Here is a 21,954-nt window from a genome sequence, read left to right on the forward strand (position 1 = left end):
ACTTGCCAAAGTGAGCGTCCTGGCACCTTGCAAATGCTCATTTAGAGAGAGGAGGCGGTGGTCTTGACCGGACCCTTCCCCTCACTCACACGCTCTGGGCTGCACCCCGGTGGAGTGGGGCTCACTAGTGGGGCTGCCAGGGAGAGGCCTGGGACTGCAGACAGAGCTCTGGCCAGGCCTGAAGTTGTTCCTGGTTGGAAGGGTGGACCTTGGACAGGAGGGAGCTGAGATGCAGGGAGAAGCCCGGTGCTTGGAGGACAGGGGCTGGCCAGTTGGGCTGGAGGAGCCGAGGGCTGCTGCCAGTAGGAGCCAGTGGGGTGGCAGGGAAGATGGGAACAGAGGCCGGGGCAGGTTGCCGCAGACCCTAAAATATAAATAATAATAAATAATATTATGATATTTATTATGACCATAATAAATAATAACAGCAGTAATAAAACTAAGCATTTATTGAATATTTACCATGTGTCACAATATACTACGTCTTTATGTGAACAAGCTCATTTACTTATCCCCAAAACCCTAAGAGATGTAGCTGCTATTATTGTCCTCGGTCACACTAGGACCTGAGGCCTGGAGAGACCAGGTGACTTGCTCTGGCCACACAGCTGATACGTGACAGAGCTCTGACCAGTGGCTCCCCAGCCTCAGCACCTGTCGCCTCTGGCTGGTGGTTTCCTGCCCGGTGCCGGCATGAGCAGAAGTGGCTCCACACACGGGGCGGTGTGGGAAGTAGGAGCAGGGACTGTGGTCTGTGGGCTCCTGTCCCAGCCCCATCGCTGCCCGAGCTGGGTGACTTCACCCACATTATTTTTGCTGTGGGCCTCAGTTCCCTCATCTGTCAAATGGGAAAAAAAAGTCCCATCTTCAGGATTGTGACCTCGATCAAATACTCAAGCACACTCAGAACACGAAGCAGGGCAGCCAGCACACGAGAACAGCTAAATAATGGGGGTTGTCTCGGCCCTGGCATAGTCCGCCAATTCTACAGAGCACGGAAGGAGATGCCTCTGGCTCACAGTCAGAATGAGAGTGTCTGGGAGCAAGGAGATTTTGAAGAAAGGGACGGAAGAAGTGTCCTTCTGTGCCAGGCCACTCAGGTCCTGGGTTCTCACCTGCTGAGGGGAAGCTGTGCGTCATCAGCAGGAGTAGGGGCTGTCACTGAGACAGGTTTATGAATGAAGGGGGCTCCTGGGATCTGGAAGTGTACTGGCCGAATGCACCCTTTGTTGGGTGATACTCACCCCTGCCCGCTGCGGAGTCGCCCTCCTCCAGGTTCATGCCGGCTCCTCTCCCTTGACCTTCACTCCCACCCAAACCAAGCTGAGCAGAGCTGGCGTGAGGCTGGGCTTGGCGTGCATGGTGTGTGGGCCCTTCATGGGCCCTGTTATCCGGTCTTGCTACAGCCATGCTGTGAGCCTCGCGGTTCCTTCCAGAGCCCCACACGCTTCTCAGGGCCTTTGCACCCGAGGCTTCTCTGCCGGGAGCATCTTCTCGAATGTCACCTTCATGATCAGGCTCTCCCTGAGCACCGTGTTTAATATCGAAACCCCCACCCACCACTCACTCTGTTACTTATCCCACTTTATTTCCCCCCGAGCATTTGTTGGTATCTGGTACGTGGACTTTCTCTCTTGCTTACTTACCGTCCGCCCCCACGTCCCCCATGCACACATACTCAACTCTAAGCTCTGTGTGTCTCTCCTGCCCACAGTTCGCTCCCTAGCACCGAGTACAGTGCCTGGCACACAACGGGAGCTCAGCAATGAATCTTCACAGCAGCCCCAAGGGACAAATATTTGCACCCCTCATGTTATAGAGAAGCTTTGAAAGGGAGGCTTAGCAAGGCTGAGAGCTCGCCTGAGATCGTGGCTTGAGGGATGGGCACTGTTCCACGCCAGAGCCCCTGTTGTCTCCCTGCCCATTGTGGCCAGTGACCATCCACCTGTTGTCCCTCCTCCCCAGCTACGTTCCTGGCACAGTGCTGTACCCTCGGGGGAGGGGACTCCGGAAGTGTCAGGAAGGAAAGAAGATATTTGTCTTTGTTAGGCTCCCGTAACAAAACACCAGAGACGGGGTAAATAGCCACTTAAACTGTTCCAGCTCTTCTGGGGTAGGTGTTATCATCCCCATTCCACAGGTAAGTAAACTGACGCTCAGAGAAGTGAGCTAACTCGCCCAGGGTCCCCCAGCTGGGACATGGCAGGTCTGTCTGGTGCCAAAGCTTGTGTTCTTGACTACCCTGTGAAGTTTCTCGGAAACCGGCAGGGGACCTCTCCCTTGCCCTGTGGATCAGAGAGGTCATGCCCCTGCCCCTCAGGAGCCCAGCATCCCCTCAGGACAAGATGAACACCTGCGCATTCGGGTGCTAAGGGCCCAGCGCACGGCCCAGTCGGCAAGGGCAGGAGGAGCTGGGATGGCACTGTGGGCTGGGCAGGTCCCCAAGGAAGGGGACAGCCAGATGTAAAGCAACAGGCGGGGCTTTCCCGGGAGGATGGCACAATCTCCTTCACAGGACTGTGCAAAATGTAGTGAGGTGCAGGGTGGTAAGGTCAGTGTTGGCTTGGACAGAGAGGCTGAAGGGCAGAAGCAGCAGGAAACCACAGAGGTTAGGGACTGGAGGGCCCAGACTGTCCCTGCGCCTGGGCAGAAGGTGGTATTGGTGTCCTTTCTCCATCAGGGGCAGAGAGGCCTGGGGGAGGAGGGCCCTGGCAGGATGTCCACAGCTCCATTCGGTGTCTGGCTGGGCCAAGAGGGTCGGTATAAATAAAGAACAAGGGTTGGCGATGGGCTCACACCACAGGACAAAGCTGAGCTTCTCTTCCCTGGGGGAGGTGAGGTGGCAGCTGTGGGTGCCCCGGGGACCCTCTCCCTGCAGTTGTGGCCTCAGGAAAGGTCATGTGGCCGGCACATACCATGCCACCGCCGGTTTCATGATTACTTGTCAGAAGACGCATCTTGGGATCTTGCACAATCTGTCAGCGAGGAGGGAGGCCTCCCAAAGCTCTGTGTTTCCTAGAACAGGAGGCTGAGGGGCAGAAATGGTGGGAAAGCTTTCTTCTTTCCCTCCTCCCCCCTCTCCTGGGGGAGACCCTAAGCGACTAGAGCTATGGGTCAAGGGGTCGAAGATACCGGAGGGGAAGGACTACAGGTGCCCTCCTGTGCCAAAGGGGCCAGTGTGGCAGGATGGAGGTAGCCAAACCTGGGGGCCCGTTGTGGGCGTCCCACTTCCACTGCCCACTGGGGCGAGGGTCAGGCTGCTCTGACGGTGCGTGGCTGTCCAGCTGAGGCCTTAGCCCAGATGGGGAACGTGAGTTGGTGATGAGTCTGATCTGGTGTCCCCAGGGTGGCAGGACCTCCGAGGCCTTCTTACTGTCCCAAGAAACCTCACGCCTTCCCTCCTGGTTGCCCCTTCTTCCCCACCACCCTCTCTAGGTTTTTCATCATCAAAGAGAGCTTTCTTCTTTACTACTCTGAGAGCGAGAAAAAGAACTTTGAAAGCAATAAATACTTCAATATACATCCTAAGGTGAGACATTCTCCCCCCAGGGCCACAATGGGGAGGGTCTCGTGGGGGCAATGGCGGAGGGTATCCTGTAAGGGTAGAAGACCTTCTCTCTTCTTGCTCTGGTCTAGCAGAGTCTGGAGAACAAATCCTTCCTGGGGCACGAGACTCCCTGCCTCTCCTGGGCTGGGCCCCCACCCTCCTGTGCCCAAAGCCTGCCCCAGCCCTTCCTCTTCCTTTTGGGAGTCAGTCTGGCTCCCAGCCTGGGGCGCTGGGTAGGACCTGGCTTTGGCTGAGGGCTCCCAGAGGCCTTGAGTGACCTGGGCGGGGTGGGGGCCGCCTGTTCTGGTTCTTTTCCAGGGTGTCATCCCCCTGGGAGGCTGCCTGGTGGAGGCCAAGGAGGAACCCAGCATGCCCTATGCCATGAAAATCTCCCACCAGGACTTCCATGTGAGTAAACTCTCCCCCTAGCGTGGAGAGCAGGGCAGACCAGCCTCTCCGAGGACCTCCAGATTCCCTAGGGGCAGCCTGTCCAGTGGCCTGGCCTGGGAGGGTGTCCATGTCCTAGGGACATGTGATGGAGGAGTAGAGCTGGGCCTCTGGGGCCTTGTGGGCGGTCTCTGACGTCCCGGGAGTGGCCTCCCCTCAGGGACACCTGTGGCTCCTCTTCCTGGCAGGGCAACATCTTGCTGGCTGCGGAGTCCGAGTTCGAGCAGACCCAGTGGCTGGAGATGCTACAGGAGTCCGGGAAGGTGTAAGTGCTCATAGGCAGAGGGACAGGTCCCGAAAGGGAATGGTTACGGGCTGGGTCCACCCTGATCTCCTTGCCTCTCCACTGGGATCCTAGGTGGGCACTGAGGACCCCAGGAAAGGACAGGGTAGGGAGAAAAATGGCTGGGCCTCCTTGGAAACAGAGCTGTGGATGATGGTTAGGATGGGGAATAAAGGCCAGGCCAGGTTTAGAGCATCTGTGGGGGGATCTGCTAAGTGGGCTTTGAGCACAGTGAGCTTGGCCTGTCTGGAGTCACAGGTGGCAGACGTGGACAGCACTCGTCTTGAACTCCTGGGAGCAAATCCAGCATCGCTCGGGGGATTTGGCTGCCTCCCGACGCCCATCTCACCTCCCCAGGCCCACAGTGAATCCTGGCACAGCCTGATGCTGGTGCTTTGTAAACCAGAGTCCAGATCATAGAAACCTCCAGCCTAGTACGATCTGTTTATACGTAAACCCCTGTCCTGGCACCTGCCTGTTCACGCCGGGTCATGCTTTCAGTTCAACAAATAACACCGAGCGGGCCCCACACCAGGCCCTGTGCCCACGGGTGGCGTGCAAGGGTGTGGAAGGAGCCTGGGAAACAATCTCTTCCCCGCTCCGCAAGTGCTGCTGGCCCTGTCCACGGTGGCCCACTTCGCAGCCTGGGCCAGCCTCCAGGGACGGTAACCGATCGATGCTGGTGGCATGCCCAGAACCACGGATGCCGGCATGAATGGGGCTGGGATTCTGGAGGAGACAGGATGGGCGAGCACAAACCATGCCCAGTCTCCTTCTCTGCCAGCCTTCCTTTGTGACGATTTTGTTTCTTCTTCTCTTCTTTGTCCCATCTGCCCTCCCTCCCCAGGACTTGGAGGAATGCCCAGCTGGGAGAAGCCATGATCAAAAGCCTGGAGGCCCAGGGGTTGCAGCTGGCCAAGGAGAAGCAGGAGTATTTAGGTTGGCTAGAGGGATGGACTGGAAGCTGAGGCTCCCTAGGTAGCAAGAACTTTGGGGCCAGGGATTAGAGCCGGAGCTTGGAGGTGGAGCCGGGGGCAGGGTTTAGCAAGCTATAGGGAGCCACAGACCAGCCGGAAGCCAGAGGCTTTGACCTTGTAACCTGTGTCCTTTTGGCCAGCATGACAAGGGGCAGGAGGACCTGGTGGCCAGGAGCTTGAGCTCTAGCCACAGCTTTGCCCCTTCTCTGTCAGCTGTGTGTCCCCACGCAGTGTAGCCCCCATAAGCCTCAATGTCCTCATCCTTAAAATGGAGACGAGAATTGTCCCTAGGTTTCAGAGGTGGCAGGGGGCCAGGGCAAATGAGAACATGCCTGAAAGCCCTTGTTTCTTGCCCACACGGTATGGGCCCCATAAATGGAGTTGATGTTATCCTGCCGTGGGTCCCCAGGTCCCGGATTTGCCCCTAATCCCTCCCACCTGCCAGCTCACTTTAAACCTGACCTTGTGCTGGTGACTGGCTGGCCAACATGCTCTGTTTGGGAAAGAAGGTGAGACTGGGGGTGTGATCCTTTACCTGGGAACCTCTCCCCTGCCACCTCCTTAGACATTTAGGGCCTCAGCACTGGTTCCTTAGACAGCCCTGTCCCCCCAGGACCTGCCCTCCCCCACCCGCCAGACACTAGTGCAGAGGGGTGGTGATCTGAGGAGCAGCACAATTAACAGCACTTCTAGGGGGGTATAGACACCCACCTGAGCTTCTGAAGATGAGGCCATGCTTGCCTTGTGAATGCATGAACAGGGACAGTGAGTGGAAATGAGGGCGGCAGCTGAGGCCAGCACGGCGGCTTCCAGCCCCCGGAGCTGGCTCGGCTCTCTGGCCAGACTGGGCATGACAGGACGGACCGTTTCCCTGGGAGATCCTGGGAGTGAAGGAGGTTCCTGGAAGGCACCGGCCCCTTCCTCTCCGGAGTGGAGTGAGCTTTCTGTGAGAGGGTGTGTGCTTGCTTTGCAGACAAGCTGATGGAAGAGACGGAAGAACTCTGCCTTCAGAGGGAGCAGAGAGAGGTAAGCGCGCTGGGCTGCTCAGCACGGCTGCCCCTCCCCAGCACGTCCCACTCTGGTGGCCCCTTCACAGACTGGCCTGAGTTTCTGGCATTTGGGAATCATGCCGGGGAGCAAGGCCCCCAGAGAACTCGCTGGAAAGTCAGCCAGGTGGAGCAGAGAGGCCATGGGGTGACAGTGCTTGGGGCTGGCTCGGGCTTCTTGTCAGCAGTGTGTTTCTTTTTGCCAGTGCCCAGAGACAAAAGTGAAAAGCGTAGGTGACCACTTTCTAGAGAGAGTCATCCCCAATTTGTATGAGCTACGTCAGTAGGTAACGAGCTGCTTGTCACTGGTGATCTTCGTGGGAGTCTGGCATGGCCTCTGTGATCTGGAGAGGGGCTTCTGCATATCGGGGTGATTGCATTGGATGATTTCAGGGGTTCCTTCCTTCTCTAAGTGACACAATGGAAGCACCAAAAAAGCCAAGCTAATGGGACTTTAGCCTGGGGCAGCCTGTAGAGAAAGGGAGACCCTGGCCTCATTGAGGACAGGGAGCCACTGAAGTCCCCTTCATTTGGAATCTCCATGCAGCCTTGGGCCTTGCCTGTCCCGAAGGGCCATCGGCACCCCTGAAGGTCAGAGACAGGGAGTGTTTAGCAGTGCAGACTTGGAGTCAGGCTGACTAGGTCTGTGTTTGATCTTTACCGCTTCTAGCTGTGCAACCTTGGACAAGTTACCCACCCTCTCTGAACGTCCATCTTCTTACATGAAAAATGGAGATCATGGAACCCATCTTCTTAGGATGCTGTGAAGATTAAGTGAGATGTTACATATAAAGTACTTGGCACACAGGGCTGAGTGAATACCCATGTTTGTCAGTATCATGTTCAGGTTATTATTAACTAGGGGCCCATCCCGCACGTGAGCTGCCCGAGGCCTGAGGCTGCAGAGTGGCCTGCCCACAGGGGGAGCCTGATTCAGCCCACTGCTCTTTGCCGCCTTGATTTTCCTTGTCCTCATGGGGCCGGGCCCGTCAGCCCCGGCTCCGTGCCCGCCTCTGTGACTTTCATCTCGCCAAGCACCTTTCCCGACCACCCCTCCCTGGGCTCTGAGGCAGACCCTATGGTCAGGAAGCGTCACCTCCCTGGAACAGCCCGAACATTCCCTGGGCTCAGTACCGCAGCTGGCCCGGGGTGAGAGCTTGATAAATGCGGGATGACTCAATGAGTGAGCATTTTTGATTCTTATAATTTCACATTACATCTTGATTTTCGTCCACTGGGACGATTCATCCTCACTTTTCTCCTTCCCCAAAATGGTATCTGATCTTCTTGCGCACTCATCCCTCCAGCTGGACTTGTCACTCATTTTGTCAATGCACAGCAACAGGGAAAAAAAACCAAACCCAACCAAACACAAAACAAAACCCCAAAGCCAGTGGGGATTTGTATTAGGATTGCGTGGATTTGAGGACTGGCCTCGTGACAGCGCTGAGCCTTCTCCCACCCGGCGGGTTTGTGGGCCTCCCCGTGTCCCTGCTGTCATCCGGGTCCTGCATGAGACTCTTGGCATTTTCTTCACACAGTTCTGTCACTTTGAGAATCGGGACTTCCGGCGCCTTGTCGACAACCTAGAGTCAGGTAATTGAGGAAGCCAGAGGAAAGGATGGAATGACGGACACAGCCACCGGCAGGGAGAGAGACAGACTTATCCATCAGAGAGGCTAAATCTGGGGCAGCAGTCAGCCAGAGGAAAATTTAGAAACTCTATCTAGGTCTTTAGGCAGGAAATGAGGACAGCGGAGACCCACCGCACGCTGGCCTCACTTAAAGCCATAGCACGTTGAAGGAATGAGGCCTGAGAGCTGTGAACTCCCTGATTTTGTGGCCCAAGATGTGAACGTGACTCCCTCCGGCCCGGGTGATTCCCACAGCGAAGGCGGCTGCGGGCGGGCAGAAGGGAAAGGTCCGGGGCCAGGAGACTCAGATTGGAGTCTCAGCTCCATCAGTGAGTGCGTGGCCTTGGGGGCCTCAGTTTCTCCATCTGTGATACTCTGATAAGAGTTAACGACTATGCCCGCCCAGCTCCTGGGTTGCCGTGAGGCTCGGTGACTAGAAGGAACAGAGTGCATTGAGGACACCCAAGGCCCTCTCAGGTGTGTGCCGTGCGTGGTGGGACCACGCCATCCTCCATCGGGAAGGAAGGCCCTGGGACTCTAGACATGTGAGCAGAGAGTGTAGGTGGAACCCCCCACCCCGTTCCCCGGGTTCATCTGCCCTGGGGCCAGGAGGCCATGCCCTTTCCTGGGTGCAGGTCCCTCCAATGTCCCTGGTTCCTTGTGACCTCATCTCTCTCATCCCCTGGAGCAGGGTAGCCTGCCTACCTTTCCTTTTCTGGCTGAACTCAGAGCTCAGCCTTGCCTGTGAGCAGGCACATGGGAAGTTAGAAATGCCCAGGGCCCGTTAGGCAGGCATCTTGCCACCCAGGCTGCTCCTGGTCAGAACAGACTCTGGGTGTTGGAAAGAACCTTCCACTTCAGGGTGAGGCTCTCTGCTCACCTCCCTGATTCTGTCGTGGGTAACTCACACGCTCTGGAGCTATTCTCTGCCTTATTGCTCTGTTGTTTGAAAGCTCTTCCTTTCCTTGAGCTGGAATTTGCCTTCAGGTGACTTCTCTCCAACCTTGAGTTCCTGCACCTTAGGTCAGGCCCCAGGGGTCGGAGGAACAAGCCCTAGATGGCGAAGACAGGCTTCAGCTGCTGCAGGTAGGTCTTGGCTGACCTCAGCCGGTGGCAGGGTTTCTCCAAGTGCTCAGACCCTCTTGGCTCCAGGAACAGGAGGTTCTGGATGCTCCGGGTTTATAGATTCTGCTGTCATCCAGTCTTCTCAGGCTACACCTGGATATCAGTTTTAGTTAAGACTCACACAGGTGAAGTGAAAGTGAGCGACCAGGAAGAGGATTCTCTTTCTTTGTCCTCATTAGTCCGTAACCTTCTTGTTAATAGTAGAAATCATGCTCTCTGTAGAACAGCCAGAAAACAAACGTTATCCTCGATCCCACAGTCGACAGACAACTGCTGCCAACATTTTGGTATTTTTCTTCAGTCTTTAAAAATACATATTATTGGGGCGCCTGGGTGGCTCAGTGGGTTAAGCCTCTGCCTTCGGCTCGGGTCAGGAGCTTGGGTCCTGGGATGGGGCCCAGCATCGGGCTCTCTGCTCGGCGGGGAGCCTGCTTCTCCCTCCCTCTCTGCCTGCCTCTCTGCCTCCTTGTGATCTCTGTCAAATAAATAAATAAAAATACATAGTATTGTAGGGGAGCCTGGGTGTCTTCGTCGGTGAAGCATCCAGACTCTTAGTTTCAGCTCAGGTCATGATCTCAGAGTTGTGAGATCGAGTCCTGCAGTGGGCTTCACACACAGCATGGAGTCTAGCTGACACTCTCTCCCTCTCTCTGCCTATGCCCTTCCACCTGCTTGTGCTCACTCTCTCTCTAAATAGATAAAATATTTAAATATATATATTATTCTTATACATATTTTCAACATAATAGGATATTCAGTTTTATTTATTTATTTTTTAAAGATTTTATTTATTTATTTGAGAGAGAGAGTGAGAGAGAGCACGAGAGGGGAGAAGGTCAGAGGGAGAAGCAGACTCCCCATGGAGCTGGGAGCCTGATGTGGGACTTGATCCCGGGATGCCGGGATCATGACCTGAGACAAAAAGGCAGTTGCTCAACCAATTGAGCCACCCAGTTGTCCAAATATTCAGTTTTATAGCCCGCTTTTTCATGATACCTTCATTAACATTGTATCTTTAGCAAGTTTTCACGTCATTCAACATTCTTCGAAAACTTCATTCTTGATGACCGATCATCCGATGTGATGTTCCATTTAACTACTCTTCTATCTTTGGATACCTAGACTGTTTTCACTATTTTTTTAAGATTTTATTTATTTATTTATTTGACAGAGAGAGATCACAAGTAGGCAGAGAGGCAGGCAGAGAGGGCAGGGGAAGCAGGCTCCCTGCTGAGCAGAGAGCCGGACTCGGGACTCGATCCCAGGACCCTGAGATCATGACCTGAGCCAAAGGCAGAGGCTTTAACCCACTGAGCCACCCAGGTGCCCCTAGACTGTTTTCACTATTATAAATTATGGCACAACAAACATCTCTGTACACTTATCTCTTGGTCTGCTGTCTAATTGTTTAGGAGAGATTCCATTGGGGGAAATCACTGAGCCTGAGCAAGAAATTTTAAGACTCCTGATGCATATTGACAAATTGCTTTCCAGAAAATTTGTACCAGCTTTCACTCTCCCCAGCAGTGTGTGGCCATTTCCTTCTTGCTCTACGCTGCTAACCACGTTTGAGCCCTTCCTTCATCATTGACTGGCTACGGTGTGGAGAAAAGGGAGGAAGACAAGCATCACTTTGAACAAGTTTCCTTGACATTTAGATACCTCCGTTTTTCTCATCTGTAAGATGAGGATAAAAATATTATCCACTTTCAGAGCTGTTATGAGGATTAACTGAGTTAATACGTGTAAAGTACTTAGAACAGTAAGCTCACAGAGAATATTATCCATCATTGTCATTATTATCACGTACAAGACCTGTTTCAGAATTCCTTTTTCTGTTCCTTTGAATTGCTGTCTATCCGTGAACAGATACCACACAGTTTTGGTTTATAATACCGTCTATCCTTTATTAAGCACTGACTATGTTGCAGACAATTTGCATAGGTTAACTCATGTGATCTTCCCATTAACCCTACAAGGTAGTACTGCCCATCTCTAAGAGTAGCCCCCATACCCTCTCTTCTCTCTGCACTACATCCAAAGGCAGTTGAGACCACACCTCTGGCTTCATTTCCTGTGTGTGTGTGTGTGTGTGTGTGTGTCTGTGTGTGTACAAATGACGCCCCATTGACACGTGCAGTCCCTTTTCTCTGCTGAGCTCCAGCCCCTTAATATCCAACTGTTGATGTCACATCTCCAGCCAGATGTCTGAAAAGTACTGCAAACTCAGCATGTCCAAGGGCACTCATGATGTGCCCCAGCAGAGCTGATGGTCCTCGAGAGCGCCCTCTCTCAAGGAATTCACCACCATTCATTGTTGGTGCAGACTGGAAACCCGGGAGTCATGCCTCTCCCAAGGTCTGATAGCGTTGCCCCCACAAGCTCTTGAACTTACCTGGCCACTTATCTACATTTTACTGCCCTGTTCTGGCTCACATTACCAGTTCTTGCTGGACTAAGTCAGTGGGCTCCCACCGGGGTTCCTTGTATCCCTTCGGTCCCCTCTTCATCCCTTTTCTCCATGCTGCAGCCAGAGTCACAGTTCACAATGGAAGTCGAATTCTGTTGCCTGCCTTCTTCGCCTACTCTTTGCCCAAAACCTTGCTTTTGCTCAGGAAAAAAGACCCAAATCCCCAGCATAGCCCAAGGCCCTGTGTGGTCTAGACTCCTCCCACCCACCCTCACTCTGGGCCCAGCTGTATGAGTCTGTCTTGCTTCTTTCGGGGCAGGAGGTTTCCGAAGGGCCTTTGCACATACTGATCCTCCTTCCTGGCATGTTCTTCCCTCTTACTTATCCTCCTTCACCTGTTCTCTCAAGAATCTCCTGCTACCCCCCACTAGTCATACCCTCCTTCTTGTCTAAGGCAGCTTTCCATAGACCTGTGTCCCTGTCCTCCACATCACAGGCCTTGGTTTGTAAACATACTCTCGTGTGTACTTATTTTATTAGTTTCTGATTCTTGCGTTGAGCCAGAAGCTCCGTGAGAACTGAGACATGTCTGGTTTTGCTCATCTTCACATCTTCAGTGCAGAGCCTGGCAGGTGCTTGGCAATATTAAGCACCCAATAAATATGTGTGGCATGAATGAATGAAACCATTAAAAAAAAATCTCATTGGGATTTTTACTGAAATTGCATTGAGCTTGTAAATTAACTGGGAAGAACCCTTACTATAATCGTCCCAATCAGGGGCCTGCATTCTTTTCAAAAGCGTAATTACTTTTACTGGGGATTTAGAAATAATTCAGTGAAGCATGGTGGGCAGGGATTATCTGGCTTGGAGGAGAGGAGACTTGGGGACAGAAGAGCCGTCCCCAACACCTGAAGGGAAAACAGATCAGTCTTGTTCTGTGGATCTGAGGGGAAAAGCTGGACTTGCCGATGGAAGTTACGAGAAGGCAGCTTTGGGCTCAGATGGCCCAGGTGGATGAAACGGGCTGCCCCTTCTCCTAGGTGTACTTGGAGGACTCAGGGTGTCCACAAGTTGGCTGTGTCCTTGGCTTTGCCAGTCTTCTGTTTGGCTAAGCGCCGTTCCCTGGCTCTTCCTTTGCTGGCTGGGGTCTTCAGGGTCCAAGGCTGAGGAATGGTAGCCGAGGACAGCAAGTTCCCAGCAAGGGAGGCAGATGCTGAAGGGAGAGAGTGTGGTCCAAGGACAGAGGTGGTGACAGGTGCATTGGAGGGAAGTTTTGCTCCATCAACGAGAGTCAGCCCTCTCCTCTGAACCCCGCAAAACTTGCGGCAAATTCTGGACCCTTCCTCAATGCTTCCATATTTGTAGCTTTCAGAGAGGGCCCATGCTGAGGTTGAACCCGGAAGGAAGTGCTGTGAGCAGGTTGTTCTGGAATGAAACAGGCTGTCTGAAGGGGCGAGTTCCCTGTCATGAGAGCCACTCGAGCAGAACCCGGGCCATCGATTGGCAGGAAAACTGATCCAGGGATTCGAGGGTCTGATGAGGACTAATGCGCCTTTTAAGTGCCCTTGACTGTCAAGGGCTCTGACTCATGGGTTCCCATTTCTCTGACCATCGCCCAGCACTCAGTGTGGGCTGGGCCCGTGGTTACAGACTCAGGTGGGAAAAGCATGTATGGCACAGACCTGGGGCCAACACAGGGGGGAGGGGTAGGAGAAGCCAGATGACTGTTGGGCCATGTTATCTTCAGGAGCATCGGTTTCACTCTCTGGTTCTTAGAGGCATCTCCAGGGTCTGCTGGCATCTGAAGTGCCAGAAAATTCTGTCTTCCTGCAGTGTGAACTGTGGAGGAGCAAAGCAGTTGTCGCAAAACTGCTAACAGCTAAGCTTCTCTCCAAGCGCACCCTGCAATTCCACTGCTGGTGAGGCCTGGGAAAACGGGGCCTGTGGAGGGCACATACTTGCTGGGAAAAGATGGTGCTGGCCAGCTTTCCTGACAGCACGAGTCTGGCCCTGCTTGGGGGCCCGCCCGGCGCTTTCTGGCTCTCCTGTGCCCTCCAGGCCGAGCACAGGGAAAGTTGCAGTCACTGGGCTGCTTCCTAGAAGCCTGGAAGAAAAGAGTCCTGATTTTCTGACTTTGGGGAAATGGCTTTTCTTCGCCACCCTTCACAGATGGCACTCTAGGGATCTTTGATGGGGATAGACACTCATCCCTTTTTCCTCCAGCACTTGAGAGCCGGCCAGCATGCCTGAGGGTGTTAGCGACTGGAGCTGTCTGGCAGAGTAGACGTCTAGAATGATCTCCACCTCCAGTCCCAGGGAAAGGACGTTGTGAGCCTTTCTAAACCCTGGCAGCAGCAGGCTCAGTGTGTCTGATAAGGCCAAACCCCGCACAGACCTTGGGTTTGTTGAGACTGGGTGTCGTTGAGTGGGACCAAGCCTCCTTGGGACTTGCCCCCGACTCTGCTCCCATGGAGCCTGGCCTGGACTGCATCCCGGGGGCTCCTAGACAAGAGCGGCGCTTCTGACCTTGGGTCCTTCGCTGCCCGTAACTCTTCTCTTCCCCTCTGGTTCTCCTCAGGAGCTCGAACGCCTGAACCAGGTGCTGGAAGCCGAGAAGCAGCAGTTTGAGGAGGTGGTGCAGGAGCTGAAAATGGAGCAGGAGCAGATCAAAAGGTGGGGGTGGTGCCCAGGAAGGGGTGGGAGGGAGGTGCGCCTCGGACAGAGGGTGAGAACCCATGTTTCCCGTCAGGCTGGGGAGCTCTCGGCCGGCAGAGCCTCACTACGTGATGGCTTGGTTTGGGTCTCTCTTCCCAGTGCTGCAGGCCTCGGGGGAGCCTAGAAGGAGCTGTAGACCCCACACAGACTGGACGTGAGGCACGGGCAGGTGCAGACCAGCGCTCCCTCCCCACCAGCAACAATCCCCTCTTACCTCTGTCCAGCCTTCCTTACCCAGGGGCAGATGGGAGGTGCTGTTAGCCAAGACCCCCAACACCCCCTGTACAGTCTCTTCCCGTTCTGCCTAATTCTGTCCCTTGGGATCTTTAGTCCTGGGTATGGCTTGCAAACCCGGTCGCCCAGTTGCATATTCCGATCGTGGAACAGAATGAGAATCTCTTGAAGGTAGGGCCCAGAGCGCTAGATTTTCAAAAGCTCTCCAGGTCACTCTGATTCGGACTATCTAGGGATTTGGAGACTAATGCTCTGGGTTCTGTTGTGGGGGTGGTTGTCACCCTCCTCCTCCTCATCACTACTGATAATCAGTGTTAGCTCAGAAAGGCTTTTCTTGTAACAACCTTCTAAAAGGAAGTCAATTAGACAATGGCTGCAGGGAGGGAGAAGCTCCAAGAATCTTAACAAGTAAACAGCCAAGCACCTGCTTATCTCCAGAATGTGCCAGACACTGGAATAGAAGAGAAGTTCTCTTATCTTATAGTGCAGAATCTTACAGTTTGGTTGGGAAAACCAGACTTACACTTAGGAAACATCAACACAGTAATATATAATCAGTCATTAGGAGGCACAGTGCAGACCCCCTGTGTCATAGGAATTAAGGTATACATGTGATCCTCATGGGCAGAAGAGAGGTTCGATTGAGCTGGACCTTGAAGGATGGGTAGGTTTTAGGAAATTTGGGCAGGAGGAAGGGAAACCAGGGGTAAATGCCTGAGGGGGCCCAGGCTTGTTAAGAATGCAACAAGGCGATTGTCACCCCAGAGAGGGGCCTCAGCTATGTCCCAAGGCAGAGTGAGTAGGGGTTCTACAAGGGTCCGTCTGCAGAAGACAGGAGGTGGGACCAGGATCCCCATGGTTTCTCCAGTGCTTCTCTCTGCCTGCGGGGTGGTCCTGGGTTTATCCCACCTGACAGATGCCTGCATACCTGGAGCACGTGACTTCAACCCCACTTGTCTGGCATCCCCTTCTTTCAGCCCCAGGTCCCTACAGCTGCTGTCAGGACCCCGCCATGCAGAGAGGGACTGGCCTTCCAAGGACCCCTCTGAGTCATATCGGGAGGTGAAGCAGAAGCATTTCTGTGTGCAGAGGGGATTGGAAGGGGGGGTGGGCACAGCCATACCCAGCCCTCTGTCCCTGCAGGGAGCTCGAGCTGACCGCAAGATGCCTCAAGGGTGTGGAGCAAGAGAAGAAGGAGCTGAGGCACCTCACAGAGTCCCTGCAGCAGACGCTGGAGGTGAGGGGCCACTGGTCTGATGGTTGGCCTGGAGCCAGGCTGGTTGGTTGGGCCATAGGACACTTTTCCCAGCAGCATTTCCCCAGAGGGTTCTCCACAAAGGGAACGGGGCATGATGGAGTGCTGATCTAAAAGGTTTCTTCTCTGTGGACTAGCGAGCCCAGGAGGCCAATGCAGGACCCAGAGGAGCAAATTCAAATTTGTCCTGCTGTGACAGTGTCCTTGGGAAATCCACCTTCTTTAGTGTTCATATATATATATATTTTTTTTTAAATAAATTTCTTTTTTTCTTTTCTTTTTTTTTTTCAAGATTGTATTTATTGGACAGACGGAGATCACAAGTAGACGTAGAGGCAGGCAGAGAGAGGGGAGGAAGCAGGCTCCCCACTGAGCAGAGAGCCCGATGCGGGGCTCAAACCCAGGACCCTGGGATCATGACCTGAGCCGAAGGCAGAGGCTTTAACTCACTGAGCCACCCAGGCGCCCCCAGTGTTGATATTTTTATACCAGATGGAGAATTACTTCTTGTGGCTCATTCACATAGCTGCTCCTGGGTGAAACTGATCAGGAAGGGAAATCAACTGTCATGTTACCTCCGTTTGATACCACAGAAACTGTGAGGGGGAGGAAGGAGGTGGCATGTACAAGGACCAAATGCCAACTCTGTCCCCAGCTCCTCCTTGACTTTCCCTTGGTTGTTCCTCCACACCTCACACAAAGACACTCTGACCCCTCCTCCAAACCACTGAGCTCGTGTGTCCCCAGGAAGCCCAGCTCTTTCAGATTCTACTCCTTTGCCCAGGCTGTTCCTTCTACACAGAATGTCCTTTCACCTCTTCTCTGCCTGGAGAACTCATCCATCCTTCTAAGACTCAACTCCAGCATCACCATAGCCTAGCTTCCCTGACTCTTCCAGGCAAGGGTTTGCTCTGAGCTCTAGGCTCCTGCTGCACTTTGCACACCTGTTATGCGACACTAGGTTGTGTTTTCCAAACTGTGAAGTTCACTAGACTGTGTCTTAAGATCTCTTCAAGCGCAGCACCTAGCAGGAGCCTGGCACATTGCTAATGTTTACTGAATTCATGAATTGCCTTAAAGGCTGCAAGGTTTCTATTTTCTCTCAGCTGACTGGGGCTTTGTTTCTGGTGCTTTTATTTGTTTATCTTTCCACTTCACATCATGATAGATGGTTCTCGTGGAGTGTTTCAACACCAGAACTTTTGGGTAGTGCAAGACCCCAGCCTGATAAATGCGGATGACGTCTACTTCTGTTCTAGGCTCACTCCTCTTGGGTGTCTTTCATGAGCCCAACACTCTCCATCACTCGCCCTTGGAGGAATAAAGACCCCCAAAGTTCATGGTGCCCTTGGGCCCCAGCTGTACAGGTGTCAAGTTCCCTGGAAGCTGCATTGGGCTCCTCCCCGAGTCCCTTGGTGGAGAAGTAACCTTGCCTCTTTGTTAAGGAGATCTTGCTTGACCTTTTATCACCAGGGAAGAAAGAAGATATTTCAGGTGTCTCTCCTAGAAGGTTGAGTGAGGATGGCATCACTCCCTGAAATTGAAGGGCAGATGAGGGCAGCCATGTTGCAGAGCCTAAATTAGGCTCTTTATCCTAAAAGCCCTCCCTCCATGCCAGGAACTCTCCATAGAGAAGAAGAAAACCCTGGCGATGCTGGAGGAGAATGAGAACCAGCTGCAGACACTGGCCAATCAGAATGAGCAGCCCCCTCCCAGTGGGGGTCTCCATAGCAACCTGAGGCAGATAGAGGAGAAGATGCAGCAGCTCTTGGAAGAGAAGCTCCTGGCTGAGAAGCGGTGAGAGGCCCCTTCAAGCCCTGAGTCCAGTGTGATAATGTTCCTTGAACTGCACACCCACATTCTTGAGTTCTACCTGGCATTGACCAGATAGATCACTTACTTCCTTTTGCCTAGGACTCAGTTTCCCCATGATGCAAAGGCAAAGAAAATTTTCACTACCCAGAGCTGACTTGATCATTATCTCTTGCAGTAGTGGGAACCATACGGACAGGCATTAGGGCGATCTAACAGTGCTTTGTCACAGGCTGGGGACGTCTTCACACCTCCTTTGTACAAATGAGGAAACTGAGCCTCGGAGGGTTGATAGGACTTTCCTGAAGTGGCAAAACTAGCAAGACCAGGACCCAAGACTCCAGTCTTCTGACTCTAAGCCAGGGGCTTCCCCTCACTGTCCATACCACTCCTCTCATCCCCTGGGTGCTAGAACCTAGAAAGTTCTGGGGCTCAGGAAGCCTGGGTGTCAGAGCTTCTCCAGCCAGGTCTCCAGGAGGGGCTGCCCTCCCACTGGAAAGCCCCCTCCATGAGAAAGCACTAAGCACCCCTTCGGCCCTGCAGGATGAAGGAGAACGAGGAGCGCTCTCGGGCCCTGGAGGAGGAGCGGGAGTTCTACTCGACCCAGTCCCAGGCCCTGCAGAACTCGCTGCAGGAGCTGACCGCAGAGAAGCAGCAGGCCGAGCGGGAGCTCAAGGTGTTGGCCAGGGCCTGCAGGGAGCTGCCTGTTTTTGCACCTTGCCTCTCACATCCCTTACCCCACCGCTACCTCAATTATCTCTGCCAGTCTGACCCGCTAGGGGCAGGCGATGGAGCCACCATTTGGGGAGCAACTAGCCCGCTACTGGGGTGCAGAGGCTGAGTCCGGGCCATCTGGTCAAGGGCGCCTACCCTAGGCAGGATATGGTCACTTCCATCCAAGTCCAGAGGCAAGCAAGCCCTCTTGATCCGGGAGGGTGACCAGGGAAGGCTTCCACGGGAGATGGCAACTGCTCCCCAGGACCCCTTTTCGTCTGTTTTCCCTCTCCCCGCCCCAGGCCGAGGTGAAGGTCCGCATGGACCTGGAGAGGCGTCTGAGGGAGGCAGAGGGGGCCTTGCGGAGCCTGGAACAAGGGCTCAACTCCAAGGTGCGGAACAAGGAGAAGGAGGAGAGGATGCGGGCTGACGTGAGCCACCTGAAAAGTAAGGTCCAGCACCCGATGCCAGCCCCCAGCCCTCGGGCTCAGCCCCCGCGAGAGTCCAGACCCTGCGGAGCCGGGATCCGGGCCGGCAGCGCCGCACGCGGCCCGGGACGCATTAGGCGGTCCGGAGCTACGGAGGGGTTTCTTCAGGCTCCTGCCCAGACGCGTCCTGGGCTCGGCTTCCTCGGGCTCTCGCATCCGGATGGGGGCGCGGCGGGGAGTTCCGTGCCCTGCCCGGGCGGGTGAGCGGGCGGTGCGTGTTTGCAACCGAAGTGGGAGCCGGGAGCCGGGAGCCGGGAGAGGGCGGGGCTGGAGCACGGAGCCGGGAGCCTGGGGCCGGGCGGGGGCCGGGCGGGAAGGACACAGCGGCACTGCGGCCGCAGGGTTCTTCGAGGAGTGCATCCGGAACGCGGAGCTGGAGGCCAAGATGCCGGTGATCATGAAGAACTCCGTGTACATCCACAAGGCGGCTACTCGCCGCATCAAGAGCTGCCGCTTCCACCGGCGCCGCTCCAGCACCTCCTGGAATGACAGTGAGTGCCTCTGTCCGCGCGCCCCTGCCAGGGTGGGAAGTGCTGATCCAGCTTGGAGGCCGGACTGGGCAGCCTGGACCAGGCTCCCCCGGCCTGGCCTCGGGCATCTCCCAGGATTCCGGCCGGCGGGTGCCGAGAAGCTTGTGGGGTGCGGAGCGAGGGTGGCGGTCCGGGTTTGGGGACCCGGGCAAGCCTCGGTGGAGGGAGGCTGCTCACGGCCTCCCTCTCCCCAGTGAAGCCGTCCCAGTCTTTCATGACCTCCCAGCTGGATGCCAACAACATGGAGGAGCTAAAGGAGGTGGCCAAGAGGCTGAGCCGGGACCAGCGCTTCCGAGAATCCATCTACCACATCATGGCAAACCAGCCAGGAGCGCCGTCGATGGTTCTGCGGGGTGGAAAGTGATGAGGGGGCCTCCCCTGTCTCCCGGGTCTTTCCTCAGCTGCTGGGTGGGCGAGGGGGCGGCAGGGGGAGGTCTGACTCTACCGGGCACCTCTCTGCTCCCCTCTGGACCAGAGCTCCACCTGCAGCAGCCTCACCCTCAAAGCACAGGGATGGCCCCTCCCTCTCCCCCACCCCAGACCCTATGGTACCCTGGCGTTTACATCAGGTCCAGTCAGGCCCCAGCTGGGTGCTGCCTGGTGCTCACCTCGGGCTCACTTGCTGAGGCCAGGAGGGGCCTGGCTGCGCTTGGAGACCTTTTGGTTGGCGAGTGGTGTAGGCTGGGCCCACAGCCCTTTCTTGTGCCCACTACATCTCTCTGTGATTCTGTCTCCCTCTCCTTGTGTATAAAGGCCTCCCCCCCTCACCTTGTCACCTGCTTCCCCCTGGGGTTCCTAATCCTGTCTTTGCTTCTAAGACCCATAGATAACCTACAGCCAAGGCCCTCACTTTTACTACATTGTGGGGCAGGGAAGAGAGGAGGCCTAACACAGTGACTTTTGGGTTTGTGGCATACCACACTTGCCATGGTGTCTCCTTTCCTGAGGTTAGGCCCTGATGGAGGGGCTACCCACTCGCTCCCCTTCTCAGGAGAGTTCTCCCACCTGCAGCTTCCGGTGGCTTGGAGGGTGACGGGACCCTGCCCCTTTTCCCCACATTGCTCCTGCTGGGTATATAGGACCCAGGGCCCTGACTGAGATATGGGGCCAGCAGTGATTCTGAGGGCTCTCCGGGAGGACAAGTAGTAAGCTTAGGGGGTGGGACAAGGTGGCATTGCTTACTCCTGGTTGGATAAGGAGGAAGCTGCCTCTGGCTGTGGGGACCCTGTTGGTCTATGGGATCCCAGCTGCCTCCCTCTGAGCGGCTCCTCCTTTAGCCACCTTGCAGCCTCCTCTCCCTGCAGAGGCTTTACCCACTGAAGCAATGTGACCCTGGAAGATGAAGGGCCTGGACCTGCATAAGACCAGTAGCCATTGGCTGGCCCCATGTCATTGGTGGTGAAGCTGAAACATCTTGCTGGTGGTCTGTGGGGGGCATCCCTCAGCCACAGACTGTCTGCTCTTCTCTCTTCCTAGCCACACTCTCCAAAGCTGCCTGGGTCTGTTGATCTCTCCAGAGAAAGGGGGTCTAACTTGAGATCAGGGTGCTCATGGTCACTGTTGGTATTAAAGGTGCTGATCCTCTGCTACTTGGCAAACAGAACGAGGAGCCCGGTCTGAGCGGTACACAGATGGCTGCTGGGCACGTCCCAGCAGAGGTGCTGCCCTGCCCCCGCCCCCCCCCCCATGCGTGCATATCTGCTGGATGCCCTGCTCGTGGTGCTCACGGCTGCCCGGTGAAGCTAAGGGGGACTCAACTAAAGTCCTGGATGGACTCTGATGGCTTTAGCCAGTCTCTGCAGAACCTGGGTGGGGACAGGGGCAGAGACACTTAGAATCGATGCGTCTGAAAAGGGATGAGTCTAAATGTAAAAACTGCAAACATATAGAAACCTGCATAGACCTGGAACTCATTTACCTAATATCTATAGACGATGGACTTTGAAATGAGGAGGAAGAGGGATACAGTCAAGATCACCGTGTTCTTGTTTTTTTAAATAATTCTGTTAATAATGGTTTGCTCTTGGAAAAAGATCTTTTGGAAATTTTCGAATGCATTTTCCCCACAGGCAAGCTATTAACCGGAAGAGAAAGTGCTTTTCCGTGCACAGTCATCAATCCTTATTTCCTCTCCTCCCATCCTACCTTGTACTTTCTATACCTCAGGCAAATCTCGGTTATCTGGGTTATCTTCACCAACTGAGCCGTCCATAAGTATTTATTTGTTAAAAGCTCACTATGTACCTAACACTGTAAATAGAAAAAGAGCAACATCTCTATATGAAAATATATCACAGTGGAAATTACTTATTGGAAATGAACTGATCTGATTTAAAAAAAAAAACAAAACCCGTACTCCTTAGCCAATTAAATGGGTTTCTTGCAGTAACGCTTCTGGTGTGATCATTGCTGGAGAGATATTGCCCCCTGCAGGCCAAATGTGGACTTGTGCGATTCCCTGCAAATATTTATTTTTATTTTTTGTTTTCCATTAACTTAGTGTATTATTTGTTTTAGGGACACAGGTCTGTGATTCATCAGTCTTACAATATTCACAGCACTCACCATAGAACATACCCTCCCCAATATCCATCACCCAGCCACCACATCCCTCCCATCCCACCCCCCAGCAAGCCTCAGTTTATTTTCTGAGAATAAGAGTCTCTTATGGTTTATCTCCCTCTCTGGTTTCGTCCCATTTCACTTTTTCCTCTCTTCCCCCATGATCCACTGC

At 54.3% G+C, this 21,954-nt stretch overlaps 1 protein-coding gene across 2 annotated transcripts in view; it reads left to right on the forward strand.

The window, feature by feature from the left end:
• PLEKHD1 (pleckstrin homology and coiled-coil domain containing D1) overlaps positions 1-21,600 on the forward strand; it is a 29,292-nt gene extending 7,692 nt beyond the window's left edge. For both annotated transcript variants that reach the window (XM_046007187.1, XM_046007186.1), the window contains 12 exons: positions 3,436-3,529; positions 3,866-3,955; positions 4,183-4,259; positions 5,125-5,216; positions 6,228-6,280; positions 14,051-14,145; positions 15,565-15,658; positions 17,295-17,473; positions 18,032-18,164; positions 18,505-18,649; positions 19,032-19,181; positions 19,415-21,600. In XM_046007187.1, the coding sequence (XP_045863143.1) occupies positions 3,917-3,955; positions 4,183-4,259; positions 5,125-5,216; positions 6,228-6,280; positions 14,051-14,145; positions 15,565-15,658; positions 17,295-17,473; positions 18,032-18,164; positions 18,505-18,649; positions 19,032-19,181; positions 19,415-19,584 (1,227 nt within the window). In that variant the 5' untranslated portion in view covers positions 3,436-3,529; positions 3,866-3,916 and the 3' untranslated portion in view covers positions 19,585-21,600. The remainder of the gene's footprint in view (positions 1-3,435; positions 3,530-3,865; positions 3,956-4,182; positions 4,260-5,124; positions 5,217-6,227; positions 6,281-14,050; positions 14,146-15,564; positions 15,659-17,294; positions 17,474-18,031; positions 18,165-18,504; positions 18,650-19,031; positions 19,182-19,414) is intronic.
• The last annotated feature ends 354 nt before the right edge of the window (positions 21,601-21,954 follow it).

The sequence above is a fragment of the Meles meles genome, chromosome 6 (genome assembly GCF_922984935.1).
Source record: "Meles meles chromosome 6, mMelMel3.1 paternal haplotype, whole genome shotgun sequence".
NCBI classification, from domain to species: Eukaryota; Metazoa; Chordata; class Mammalia; order Carnivora; family Mustelidae; genus Meles; species Meles meles.